Genomic DNA, 14,151 nt, shown 5'->3' with positions numbered 1-14,151 from the left:
GTTTAACTGCATGTAGGTACGACGTAAGTATTTATAGATGGATTCTTTTAATGTAATTTTGAGCAATATAAAACGTGATCTCAGTACTTAGCCAGGAATCTATTTCCTACTTAATGAAACTGTGTAGAAGCTAGTTATAAGCCTCTCTAGTTTGGACTCATCCAATTCGTTTTGACGACTTCAATAGCTTGGCTTGGAAGCAACGGTCTGACGATTGAGTCAAGAGATAAAAAATGGAACTCTCGGTGGCTTCTACTAAATATACTTTTCGAATAAAGCAATGCACTCTATGTTTATTAACGCATAAATATTTTTTGAATGGTTTTGTATCACTATTCTGCATTTGAACATATTTAAAGTCAATGACTTTTTAGTGAAATTAATTTTATTAAAGCGTAATTTCATAGTTTTCTACACAAAACTTTTCTTATAGCAGGACTAGGTCTGCTTGGACCATAATATTTTACCCGACTGCCAAGGAAGGGTTATGTTTTTCTCGCGTATCTTGTATGTTTGACTTTCTTTATTCCACCTGATCTAACAAACGGCTGGATGAATTTCGACAGTTAAGGTGTTAAGTTAAGGTTAAGGTTAAGGTAATATTTGTCTCAATGACCCGAGTGTCCTTAAATAGGTGTTAGAAAAAAAATCAAAATGGCACATTTAAAAAAAATAGTCAACTGAACCTATCGAGTAGGATATCAAATGAAAGGAAATTAAACACACCTATTTATCCCCTTCCAAAAAACCAACTCCGTAAAGCGTAAAATAGGGGTTGAAAGTTATTTTGAACAACCGTCAATTTTGAAGCAAACATTATGAAATTCCGTATCTCGCTTGCTGGATAAAAATAATTAAATTTTACACCTAACGAGGTAAGATAATGGCTGAAACTTGGAATTGATGAACTTATATATTTTATAGAGCAGAAATGGAGGATATTTTTTTCGCTACATAGTAACACATTTAAAGAAAATAACCAATCCTATCGAGTAGGGTATCAAAATAAAGGAAATCAAAAGGAGCTTACAACACAACATTATATGTATATACATATACATATTATATGATTCATCGAGATGACTGTCTGACTAAATGAGTAGTGTTGCTGTGCCAGAGATCAAGGCAAAGAGACACCGCTTATCTTAAGAGTGCTGGAATTTTACTCATAGGTTCTTTTTATAGCCTTAATGAGCACTACGAGGATAAAATATAATAATAATATTTTTTGAACATCTTTTGATTTTGAAGCAGATACCTACTATGAAACTTTGTATTTGGCTCTCTGGATAAAAATAATGAAATGCCTATTTCACCGTTTTTGGAAATTCTACTTCAGCTTTTTAAGTGCAGTCGGGATTCTGATTTTTAATTAAACTGTACATACTAGGCAGGTACATACTGGTAGGTCAAGTGGTTATTGTAGTCAATTAATCTTTGAGTCTGAAAATGACCCCAAATTAATTATTCTTTAACAACTTATGGCGAAATATCCCAAATTCGGATGTGGCAAGTTGAGTCATAAACCATCAATGTCGTCAGACTAAGTTTGGAAGCTTTCAACGTTTTAAACTACTTGTGATGGAAAAGTAACGTAAAAGGATACACAAATATTCTAGTCAATAATTTCTTACTTCATTTCGAGAAAAAACTAAAAAAATGGAGATTTTTTGGTCCTTATGATCATTAATAAGAATCTTGAATCGGTCAATTTGAAGGTGGTGGACCCCTTTGGTTTGACTCTGGCGGCACCTCCACCACACCTATTTCTGGCTCATAACAGCAGCGTTAAACGCTGCTGTGTTCTGGTTTGAAGGGTGTTGTAAAGGAGACATACTTTTCCGAGGAGTTGCAGCTTAGTCCTCAAGGGTAGCGGCGCAGCTGTGTAGGAATAACTAATCCTATCTGGGGTTAATTACCGTTGGCCATGAGCAGCAGTAGCCACTTACCATCAGGTGGACTGCATGCTCGCTGCTACTCCTTTATTATAAATATAAGAGAAAAAAGCGGGTTAATCCTGTTTTGCTGTTTTCTTACAACGTTGATGTAGCAAAAGAGCATGCAGTCCACCTGATGGTAAGTGACTACTGCCGACCATAGACATCTGTAATCAACCCCAGACCAGATAAGATTTCTACTTGAGGTAGATCACAGATCCATTGTTTCTCCTAAGGACTAAGTTGGAATGTTTTGAAAGTATGTCTCCCTTCAAACTAGAGCACAGCAACGCTTAACTCTACTGTTATTACTTATGTGTCCTTTAAATTTTATTACGGTGTCGAACCACAAAGGATTCTTCCACCTTCGTCATATTCTAACCTTTGAAATTTGGTGTATGCCATCACAGAATTCAGTTCGTCTATATATTAAGACTACTTACTTAATTTTTTTATAAAAATGACGTTCCTAAGTGTTGAATATAAAAATATTACTCATTGTGTTAACATAAACAATTTTGATAACGCACTTCGATAACAAAACGTTACGATTATTAAGTACTAGTTAGTCTTTGAAAACTTTGAAATATGGGACTGATAACAATAGCACATAATGTCGGTATATAAGCTCATTGTTACGTTTGCATCGTATTCTTGGATGAATCTTTCCGGAGTATAGTTGGAAAATATGTCTTTATTAATATACCTTATTTTGACACTGTGTTCAATCCAAAGTTATGTGACAGCCGGTAAGTAAATTAGATTTTATAACTACCTAGCGTTTAAGCGTTTAGCGTTTAATTATTCAAATCTCTTCTTGCTTGTCTTTAGTTTTCTTTGATTTTAGTGTTATTGGTTTTAAAAAAAAACAGTGATAGCCTAGTAGTTAAGAAACTCGGCCTCCTGATCGAGGGGTCCACGCTTAAAAACTCAGGCAAGCATCTCTGATTCTTCAAAGTTATGTTAGAAATTAGCAATTAATTGACTTACTTAAACGGTGAAGGAAAACATAGTGTGGAAACTTGTATGACCGAGAAATCTTAAAAAAAAACCTTTTCAAAGGTATGTGAAGTCTACCAATTGTCACTTGGACAATGGCCTAATCCTTCTCATCCTGAGAGGAGACCCGTGCCCAGAAGTGGGACTGTAATAATAATAATAATAAACGTTTATTGCCATAATAACACAGTTTACACAAAGAATAAATGTATAGTTTTACAGTAATATTAATATGACAAAAGGAATTCGGCTCAGCATTGCTGTCTCAGAATCAGGGATTCGAGTAGCGTTGTTTTTCAGCCGCTCCTATAATCCCTGTGGTGTTAGGTGGGATAAGAAGACAGTCAGCCGTGGGGCATCTCCATCTCCTGGGTTTTAAAATCCAAGCGTGTATGTGAGTGTGTGTGTGTGTGTGTATGTGTGTGTGTGTGTGAGTGTGTATGTACGTATTTGGAGGTTAATTAATGTGTTTAATTAGCATTAAAGAATTCCTTTATTGGTAGATATTGCATGCAGGCAGGTTTCAAATTTTCACCAGCAAGTTGTCTTTTTAACAAAGCAGATTTATATTTGTGTTTGAAGCATTCCGTTCTCATTTTTCTCCTCAAAGGGGGAAGTAAGTCATTCCAAATTTTTGCTGCTTCAAATTTGAAGCAACGCCTGTATCTGGCCGATTTATGAGCTGGAATTTTTAGGAGACCTTGAGAATTTGAGCGAAGGCTCCGGTGGGTATAGTCGTCGACCCAGTGCAGTTTCTCAAATAGGTATTCAGGCTTCTTATTCCAAATCACTCGATGCACTGTACAAGCATAGTGTAGGCTCCTCCTCGCACTCATATTAAGTATGCCTTTGCTATTTAAGTATGGTGTTATAAATTTTCGCCTAGGGACATCAAAACAAAAGCGAATACAGGCATTTTGTACTCTTTGTATAGCATTTTCTAACTTAACATTTAACCTAGGTCCTGTAATGGGTTGATGATGAGTGTTACTGATCGGTACCTACCTAATTCATATATTGTGTTTAAATTTTTATTACAAGTAAGATATTCGAACATGCATGTACCCTGCTACATTCACATTAGCTTATATTTATCTTAACTTAGAATCGTCATTGTTTATATAAAATGGAAAATACATTATTATTACATTTTAATAAGTTCATATCAACATAATGTCAATATTTATACAAAGTCAAATTAATCAATTATATAAAATTAATATTAATGTATGTAAATTGTATTTAATTAAGTACAGGAATGTCAACATTATCATTATTTAGGTTAAAGGTGAGATTTTAATTGATGTAGATTGTAGGTATAGTCATTCAAAAAATTCTTGTAGTGAATAGTAGCATTTACTTATTAATAGTTTCCTTAGTTTGTTTTTAAATGTAATCGAGTCTTCATCTTGGATTTCTTTCGGAATTTTATTATATATTTTGACGCACATAGAATAGGGTCCGGAGCCATACATTGCTAGTCTAGATTGTGGTATTGCGAGTTTGTTCGGATTTCGTGAACTATATTTTTTTGTTTCATTGGAGCAGACAAATAGATTATTATGTTTTTTTACAAAGTTGCATATTTCTATAATGTACATGGACGTTAAAGTTAATATATTGAGATCTGTGAAATATTTTCTACAGCTTTCCGATTGTTTAATGTTGGCTAATATCCGTACGCATTTCTTTTGTAAGGTGAATAATTTGTTAGTGTCTGTGCTATTTCCCCAGAGTATTATGGTACAGGATCCCTAGTATAGTTTTCATCATTTATTAATAACAAGCTGATTTTTCGTGAGTAGCTTCGTTTCGACAAGACGCCCAACATTTTTCCTTACAGCAATGTTGGTAAATGGTAGCTTGATGGGGCAGCAAGGATAAAATATGTTGACCGGACGAATTCTAAAAATTTATTACTAACTAAATTTTTCTTTGTTAATTATCAAGATAATTATTTAAATAACGTGAAAAAATATTTGTCCTACAAAATATAAGGTTTTTATTAAGGCGTCCCCCCTCTCCAACATGTATCATAAACAAGGTCATGAAAAATAATTACTAACCAGCTGATTTTTTTTTTATTGGCTGTCTACCATTTACATAGTCTACCATGCACATTGTCCTACAAATTGCATGGTATGTCATCTCGGACCTACGCTGAAAAGATGTTAATTCCGCAGGATTATTTTTTTTATTAGTAACTGTAGGACAAAGGTATCACGTGATAGGATAATATAATTTTTATCTAAATAAAACAATGTCCTACAAAAAAAAAGGGTAACTTTTATTAATCCTACAAGATTTGTAATTTAACTATAATATAATATAAATAAACTATAAAACTGGCGGACTGGAATAACGTACTTCGCAATTTGTAGGACAATGTGGGTAGTAAGCTGTGTAAATGTTAGACAGCTAATAAAAAAAAAATCAGCTGGTTAGTAATTATTTTTCATGACCTTGTTTATGATACATGTTGGAGAGGGTGGACGCCTTAAAAAAAACCTTATATTTTGTAGGACAAATATTTTTTCACGTTATTTAGATAATTGTCTCGATAATTAATAAAAAAAAATTCGGTTAGTAATTTTTTTTTTTGATTCGTCAAATCAACATATTTCATCCCTATTATTTTAGTTATAAACCACAATCGAGAACTTTCGTACGAGAATTTGTTGGGCGTCTCATTGAAACGAAGCTGTTCTGGAACACTCAGCTTGATACTAATTATTTTTACATTAAGTATTAGTACTACAACTTTTAAGTGTAGGTCCGAGATGACATACCATGCAATTTGTAGGACAATGTGCATGGTAGACTATGTAAATGGTAGACAGCCAATAAAAAAAAAATCAGCTGGTTAGTAATTATTTTTCATGGCCTTGTTTATGATACATGTTGGAGAAGGGGGACGCCTTAATAAAAACCTTATATTTTGTAGGACAAATATTTTTTCACGTTATTTAAATAATTATCTTGATAATTAACAAAGAAAAATTTGGTTAGTAATAAATTTTTAGAATTCGTCCGGTCAACATATTTTATCCTTGCTGCCCCATCAAGCTACCATTTACCAACATTGCTGTAAGGAAAAATGTTGGGCGTCTTGTCGAAACGAAGCTACTCACGAAAAATCAGCTTGTTATTAATAAATGATGAAAACTATACTAGGGATCCTGTACTATTATGCCGTATTGGAGCCACGCGTGCGCATATCCGTAATAAGCGGACTTAGCTGTTTTTAAGTCCGTAACCTTTTTTAACTCATACAAAGCGTATATAAATCTTGATAATTTTGTTGATATGTATTGGATATGATTTTTCCAGTTGATATGTGTGTCGATGTGTAGGCCTAATAATTTAACGCTATCTACACATTCTATATGTGTGTTATGAATTTGATAATTAACATTCAAGGGGCATTTCTGGTGAGGTCTAAACTGTAATATTTTTGTTTTGTTTATATTTATTTTTAAATTATGGTCGCTTAGCCAGGAATTCACGTTATCCAACAGGGTGTTTAACTTTTGATTCAGTAGCGAATCATCAGAGCAAGGGAATACTAATGAAATATCGTCAGCAAATAGAATACTTGTGGTGTTAACGCATTTGGGCAAATCGTTGATATATATTAGGAATAATATACATCCCAGCACGGATCCCTGTGGTATTAATTTTTTAAGTTCTATAAATTTTGATTTTTCTTTTGTTATGATACCAGTTTGCATGTCGTAATGTTCTATTTCGGTGTATTGGGTACGGTTATTTAAATATGAAGAAAACCAATTGCATGCTGTTCCTCGTATGCCTATTCCGTGCAATTTCTTTAGGAGGATATCATAATTAACCCGGTCGTATGCTTTACTCATATCTAATAAAATACCTACGGCGTACTTTTTTTGGTTTAATAATTGCAAAATTTGTTGTATACCTATATTTAAATACTGCCAGTGTAGTCGAGCGATTTTTCCGGAGGCCGTTTTGACTCTCATCTAGTATATTATATTTTTCACAGAAGGAATAAAGCCGGGTAGTCATTACTGTTTCAAAAATTTTTGAGAAGCTTGACAAGAGAGCTATAGGACGAAAGTTGTTGCAGTCAGTTTGATCGCCTTTTTTATGGATCGGTGTGATTTTCGACTTACTTACTTACTAGACTTAAATAAACTTCATTTCTATTTCTTTTCAGAATGTCCAGAAATCATAAGTAGGAAAGGGTGGGATGGTCTCCCACCACAACATGTGCAATACCTGAACGTACCTCTTGATCTGGTGGTCGTGCAACACACCGTTACTCAGAGTTGCTCGAACGACCAAAGCTGCGCAGAAATTGTTAGGGACATTCAGAAAATTCACATGGAGCAAGCCTTCTTATGGGATATTGGACCCTCGTAAGATTTGAAACTATATTTTATTCGCCATGTGCCACCTGAAAGTGAGTCACTGCCGCTAATGGAAACCTATAACCATACATCCATATATCTGTTATAAACCAAAATAATTGGCAAAGTGTCTACAAAATAGAATCGAGAAACTTTGCGCCGTTTTTATGTTCCAATTCAATTTAATTAAAATATCCAATGAAGTCATCAAATACTGAAGTCTGTATTGAAATAATTTGGTATTTTCAGATTTTTAATAGGAAGCAATGGAAAAATATATCAAGGTAGAGGGTGGAATCAAGTTCCCATCCATACATTCGGTTACAACAACCAATCTTTTGGCATCGCATTTATCGGCAACTTTATTGGCGAGTATATAATTTAAGTCATACAATCTAAGAATAAACGATTTATAACTATCGTTCTCTTCATAGGGAGAGTAAAATGAAGACCCGCGTGGCGAAGCGGTCACCATGCCCGTCTGACTCGGAAAGGAATGGTTAAGATACGGCCTGGCCGTTCAGATATCTGAATGATGAATTCGGATATCTTTTCTGGGTCTGGGTGTTTGCGTATTCGTCTTTGTGTGGTTCCATTGCATCTGCGATATAGGGAATCCTCGTTTGGAGCTTTAAGAGTAGATACAAAGGAAGAAATAATATAATTAAAATAAAATAATGATAGATTTTCACAAAAACTAAGAAATAGCAAAACTACCATCTTTTACATAATTTAAACAAAACATAAACATTTCTAATGTGTTGCAAATAAAAAGAAGTTCTATCCTCTAGAGTCCAGCTGTTTTGATAAGGGATTAAATTGGAATCAGATAAACGAGTCTGCGAGATTAAATCCTTCAAATTAGAAAAGCAGTTTAAGCAAGGCTGCTACAAAGAATAGTTATGAAAGAACTTCTGTGGCTATCTGATAGATCAAATGTTAATAATAATGTTTCGGGTGATTATTTATTAGTATTATACTTCATTTTTATCTAAGGACAAAAGTCTTTAGATAAAAATGAAGTATAATATATAGATATTATATTACTTCAAATTTCGTTTATAATCTTATATCCAAATAACAATGTATTAATAGTTATGATATCAGTCAAGATGCGTAAGGAACAGTTACGTAGGTATGTTAGGTTACTACTTATTTAAGTAAGTTTTCATCGGTCATTTTTTCTCGAAATTAACACAACACAATATAAAAAGCAGTATTATTTGGTGGCTAGAAACTCGGTGGGGTCCGAGGATCAAATTCAAAACCTCTAATTATTCAAAAATTATTAAAATTATTATTATAGCGTATTAAAATAAATCATTTGCTTAAACAGCGAAGGAAAACATCGGCAGGAAACTTGCACCCGTGAGAGTTCTGAAAAAAGAGTTCGAAAGGGTGCATGAAGTATACTGATTCGCCTTTGGCCTAAATCCCTCTCGTGCTAGACCCGTGCCTAGGAGTGGAAGAGCAATGGGTAGATGAGGACGGATCCTACACACGTAGACGGTAAAACTTCGCATACAATAACGCAATCATTGAAATTTCAGACCAAGAGCCATCTGCACAAGCTCTTCAATCTGCCCAAGCATTGATTCAATGTGGAGTAGAAAAAGAAAAATTGTCAGCGAATCATAATGTAGTGGTTCAGAGCCAACTCGTCCGCACGGAAAGTCCTGGGAAGAAACTGTTTAACAAAATAAGAACTTGGCCCGACTGGATATACGATGTTTCTAACATCCTGACTAGAGTATGTAACTTTATCTTTGTTTTTTATTTATCAATTCATCAAATTTTGATAAGCGTTAGAAGCACCTTAGTTCCATCGAAAAGGTACCACCACGACAAACATATTTTGCGTCGAGTTGGTTACAGATGTTCACAGACGGCATGCTCTATTCCTACGCCAATCTTATAAAAAAGCATGTCTGTACGCATGTAAGATGTTATACTTCATTGGCGTAATTAATAAAATATAAAAATATATATTTGTTGATAACCTCGAACGGCGTCTTATGCAGAACATTGTAGTTGCGTCTGCCCGCGTTCAGCTTACCGGACATTTAGGGCCTTAATGTGATGAACTTGTTAACTTAACATAGTTTTAAAATACTAAATTTTATTATGCACAATTTAACCTAAGTCTGGTTACAACTAAAGTTTAATGAGCATGAAATATATATATCCGATATTCTCGTAAAATGCTTTCCTTAAAAAGTAACATATAACCAATATTCGTTTTTCAGGTAGAGCATCTAAATATTGTAAATGAATTTAAAGATGAAACGAGTGGACTGGAAACGACTGGACTATCTAACAAATTTAATCCACAAGCCCAAATATTAACAAGTCCAAAGAAAATTGATTTACTCACTAACTTAAGGTAAATTAACTTACTGCTACGTGTTTATTACTAATAGTACGTAAACGTGCTGAAATAAAAAAACATGACATTTTAGTACAATATTTGTATATAAATAATATGAATATTTTATGATTGCTATGCTTGATTTTTTATATACTACCTGATAATAAGTGGCCAATGCCACCCATGAACATCCGCGATCACTCCAAAGAAGTTTAAGAGTCTCATTTGAAATCGGTCACAAAACCTAAAAACAGTTATCCTAAAATACTGTTATTACGTAGAAATAAGTGTAATTGTGCAATCATGTATTATTCGGATATGAAAATGGATTCATACCATCCGCTACTTTTAACCGAAGATAAAAACACAGATACCTTTTTGCTTCAAAGTTCATTGAGAACTTTGAAGCAAAAAGGTATCTGTGTTTTTTTCATGCTCACTTTAGTCATTTAAGCTACATCTAATAGGACAGTGTTCGATCGATGATTATGATTTTCGATCAAATCATTAAAATATATTTATAATATACGTACAAATACAACATTAAATTAATCATTAATTGAGCTAAAATAAATTAAGCTATATACTAATAAAAACTTATTTACAAATTGTATATATACACAAAAATGAAGAACAAATATATAAAAACGACCATAAAAAATATCACTATCGCTGTAATAAAATCATGAAACTTTACCTAAACTTAAACTTTCAATATATCGCATATTACTAGGTATAAAATACAAATTGTTTACTATTATTGTTTTAAGGGATGTCATCGCGGAATTGCTTAATAATATTCGTGATTTAGCGCTCCAGATATTAAAGACGATAAAATCATTATTGGAAGGACTTAAGACACAGTCTACCTTGCTAATTGATGGCTTAATGCATGGGGTAAATGAAGGCACAAGGGTCATTACTAGTGGAGTGAGTAAATTACTGGTATGTATACCTATTTTTGCAACAACACACAAAAAAAATTTAAACTTAGTAACTAAAAAATAAAATTTTTGTTTGGGCAAATTAAGAGAATCTTAAGAAATATATTATTTTCCAAAAAAAATAACATGCAGTTTTCAACGAAACCAGAGCAACAACCATAACTAGTTAAACTTATAGCCTATCTCAGTAACCGTGTAAACGTAATCATAACTTAACATTGAAATTGCAGCCCTTCGTGGGAGAAGCAAACGCTGCCAGACAAAAATCAGGAGATGAGGCACGTGCTTGTGCTGATCGGATAGTCAAGGAAATTGAAAACAAGATAAATAATCTCGGCACGGTGGCCTCCGATGCCATCAAGTTTACCCACAATACAGCTGTTGATACAAAGAATTGCACTGAACTGAACTTTGGAATTCAAGAGAACACCGAAGCATGTCTCCACTCTGTGACCAGAGATATCCGAAGAGCTCTTAATATGTATGAGACGCAAAGGAATAATGCTGTAAGTAGTGTTTTCCTTCTCTATAATTAATATATTAAAATAGCAAACGAACGCCTACGAACTGATTGTAAGTGGCTACAGCCACCATTGGACGTATTTGATCCACCCCAGATAATATTAGTACTATCTAAGGTCGGGCTCATGTACGTTGTTACCCCTGAGGACTAAGTTGAATCGCCTCGGATAAGTATGTCCCATCAAATCGGAACAGAACAGTGCTTAACATTGCTGTTATTAGGCCGAAAGAGGTGTGACGGAGATGCCTCTAGAGTAGAACCACATAGAGTTCAATCTCCTGCCGCAATTTATCAGCAATTAAGTAATAGTTCAATTAGAAACATCATCATCTTTTTTACTTCTAAACTTGGGTCTCTTCTCTTAGCGTCAAGAGTTCAGTCCGTAGCCGTCTACGCTGCTTACAAATAAATAACTTAGAAGAATGAGACATACTTTTGTACATTCACCCGAATTCCAAATTCTTAGGCTGTCACTGCTTATGTAAAGATAAAAAACTTAGTACATAAGAAACTCAAACACTATAATTTTTCTTTGTTTCCACAGCTTGCGATTATCCAAGCATCACTCACCAACTTGGGATCGTCACTTGCACAGTGTCCAGAAAAACACAATGGAAATATTCCTCCAGTAACAGTGTTCCCAAGGGCCCCCAAAATGTGCATAGGCTTTTTTGGATGTTAAGTTGCAATTGGATCAAATTAAGTTGTACGAGTATAAAGGTGTAATTTTCCTGTTGTCATATATTTATAATAAAATACTCATTAACATCTTACATTTATATAAATAAAATAATACTCATTAACCGTGATTTTTATTACACCTTAATCGTTATTAGGGGTCATCCATCTATTAGGTCACACGCTAAGAGCGGGGAGGGGGTCGACGAAGTGTGACATTGTGTAACAAGGTGTGGCGAGGATTCAACAATTTCGTCACGTCACATTTCAACATATAATGAAAAAAGGATTTCCAGTAAGGAACTTTATATTTACGGATTTCTAAATGAACTTTCAACTCCTATGTAACCCATTCCTATTTAGGGGTTCATTTTCCAAAAACTGTTTTATAATTTTATAACCAAATACATTTTTTTATGGAGATTACTACAAAATTACTTATAAAAGAATATAAATACTTACTTTTTTTTATAATATAAGAGTAGCAGACGAGCATGCAGTCCACCTGATGGTAAGTGGCTACTGCCGCCCATGGACATCTGTAATCAACCCCAGATAGGATTAGATATTCCTACCTGAGGTCGGCCACAGATGCGCCGCTACCCCTGAGGACTAAGCTGGAACGCCTCGGAAAAGTCTGTCTCCCTTACCACACCCTTCAAACCGGAACACAACAGCGCCTAACACTGTTGTTATTAGGTAGAAATAGGTGTGGCGGTGGTGCCGCCGGAGTCGAACCACAAGGGGTTCTACCACCTTCTAGACTACTTATAGGCAATTTCAACACTATTAAAACTACTGATACTCTTTTAAGAAATTCTAAATGGAAAATTACCCAAAATTTGACATTCTACAATTATCACATATTATGTGACTACTACGTCAAGGGCAGTGATAGCCTAGTGGTTAAGAAACTCGGCCTCTTGATCGAGGGGTTCGAGGTTCAAATCCCAGGCATGCACCTCTGATTTTTCAAAGTTGTGTTGGACATTAATTATCACTTGCTAAACGGTGAAGGAAAACATCGTGAGGAAACCTACATACCTGCGAGATTTATAAATAAATAAAAATCTCAAAGGTATGTGAAGTCTACCAATACGCACGGTGGACTATGACCAAATCCTTCTCATTATGAGAGGAGACCCGTGCCCAGCAGTGGGACAGTGATGGGTTGATGATGTTGATGATGTGACTACTATGACAAGGAAGAAACGGGTGAAGATATTGTGAAATTCGTGATAGACCGTATAGCGTTATTTATAGATGGCCCCTTATTGGTATTTACAAAAAATAAAAAAATATCCACACCCATATCCATTTATGTAACAATACATGTTTGGCGCCGTCCATCTTATACGGTTATCTGTTCTTTTTTTAATTATTACCCGACTGCGCCAGACGGCTGGCAATGTTTTTTTGTTCTGGAAATACCGGCTTATAACTATCTAGAATGTTGTTGTTGATACCTCAAGCAACCTATAAATAACAAAGAAATACTCAAGGTCCGAGAACGTTACCCTGTGAGAAGCCCGTCGGGATGTATGAAATCTATTTATAATTTAAGGATAACGTTAACACTATCTTGCTATATTAAGTACAACATTCGGTTACTGTGAATAATGTACCTAAGTAAATAGACTGGGGCTCATGTTCGAATCTTCTCCCAAAATAAGAAGTTTTACCAGTTCATCAAAATGGCCAATTTGGTCAAACTACTAATTTTAATAAGTAGGAAAACTAAATATTTATACATTATACTTTTAAAATCCGAAGAAAAGCAGATTTAAAAATAGTTTTCCTTATTTCTTAAAAATGTATACATTTTTGTATACATACACATTGTAAGTGGTACACATTAAAATGACAGAATAATAATCTGCCTAAGGCTATAAGACGCCTAAAGGCTACCGGCCTGGACCAGGCTAGTAGACAGCCTAAGAGCTGCCCCTTGCTTGACAATAAAATTAAAAAGCTTTGGATCTGTCTTACTTCGTAAGTAAAAATAGCAATATTAATACCCCGTATGCACTTCGGAGTAATATACCAATGATAATTTCGAAAAATACCATAGGTATGTATAATTACCTACTAACGGCCAGACACTGACTGAAGCTCATCACAAACATATGAAATGTAGAGACACGAAATTTGGACAATTGGTTCCTTTTATGATCTAGGCGCCCTCTATTCTTATTCTTATTCGCGTCATTTTGTAATATTGTGTCCTGTTTTCAATAAAATATATTCTCACTTCACATATATCATACGCTGATACCAATAAATCCTGGATAATTAGTACTCGTCGGTACTCAGTATA

General features: G+C 34.4%; 1 protein-coding gene across 1 annotated transcript; it reads left to right on the top strand.

Annotated features, from left to right (window-relative positions):
* The first annotated feature begins 2,531 nt into the window (after positions 1-2,531).
* LOC140750239 (uncharacterized) lies at positions 2,532-11,959 on the top strand. Its single transcript, XM_073083673.1, has 8 exons — positions 2,532-2,686; positions 7,129-7,330; positions 7,571-7,689; positions 8,872-9,071; positions 9,568-9,704; positions 10,460-10,634; positions 10,864-11,139; positions 11,701-11,959. Exons 1-8 carry the CDS (start codon positions 2,626-2,628, stop codon positions 11,836-11,838), a joined length of 1,308 nt encoding a protein of 435 aa, XP_072939774.1. The 5' UTR covers positions 2,532-2,625; the 3' UTR covers positions 11,839-11,959.
* The last annotated feature ends 2,192 nt before the right edge of the window (positions 11,960-14,151 follow it).

This window comes from Epargyreus clarus, unplaced genomic scaffold (assembly GCF_041222505.1).
Source record: "Epargyreus clarus isolate Ecla_fem2 unplaced genomic scaffold, WU_Ecla_fem_2.2 ptg000019l, whole genome shotgun sequence".
Taxonomy (NCBI): Eukaryota; Metazoa; Arthropoda; class Insecta; order Lepidoptera; family Hesperiidae; genus Epargyreus; species Epargyreus clarus.
The sequence above is the reverse complement of the archived record's forward strand: the minus strand, read 5'-3'. Positions and strand labels throughout refer to the sequence as shown.

What these genes read in the sequence shown, in the direction of transcription:
- LOC140750239 (XM_073083673.1), top strand. Translation starts at nt 2,626, where the DNA reads ATGTCTTTATTAATATACCTTATTTTGACACTGTGTTCAATCCAAAGT. An exon ending in TTTCTAACATCCTGACTAGA is followed by an intron (nt 9,072 to 9,567) that starts GTATGTAACTTT and finishes TTCGTTTTTCAG; the next exon opens with GTAGAGCATCTAAATATTGT. An exon ending in GTGGAGTGAGTAAATTACTG is followed by an intron (nt 10,635 to 10,863) that starts GTATGTATACCT and finishes TTGAAATTGCAG; the next exon opens with CCCTTCGTGGGAGAAGCAAA.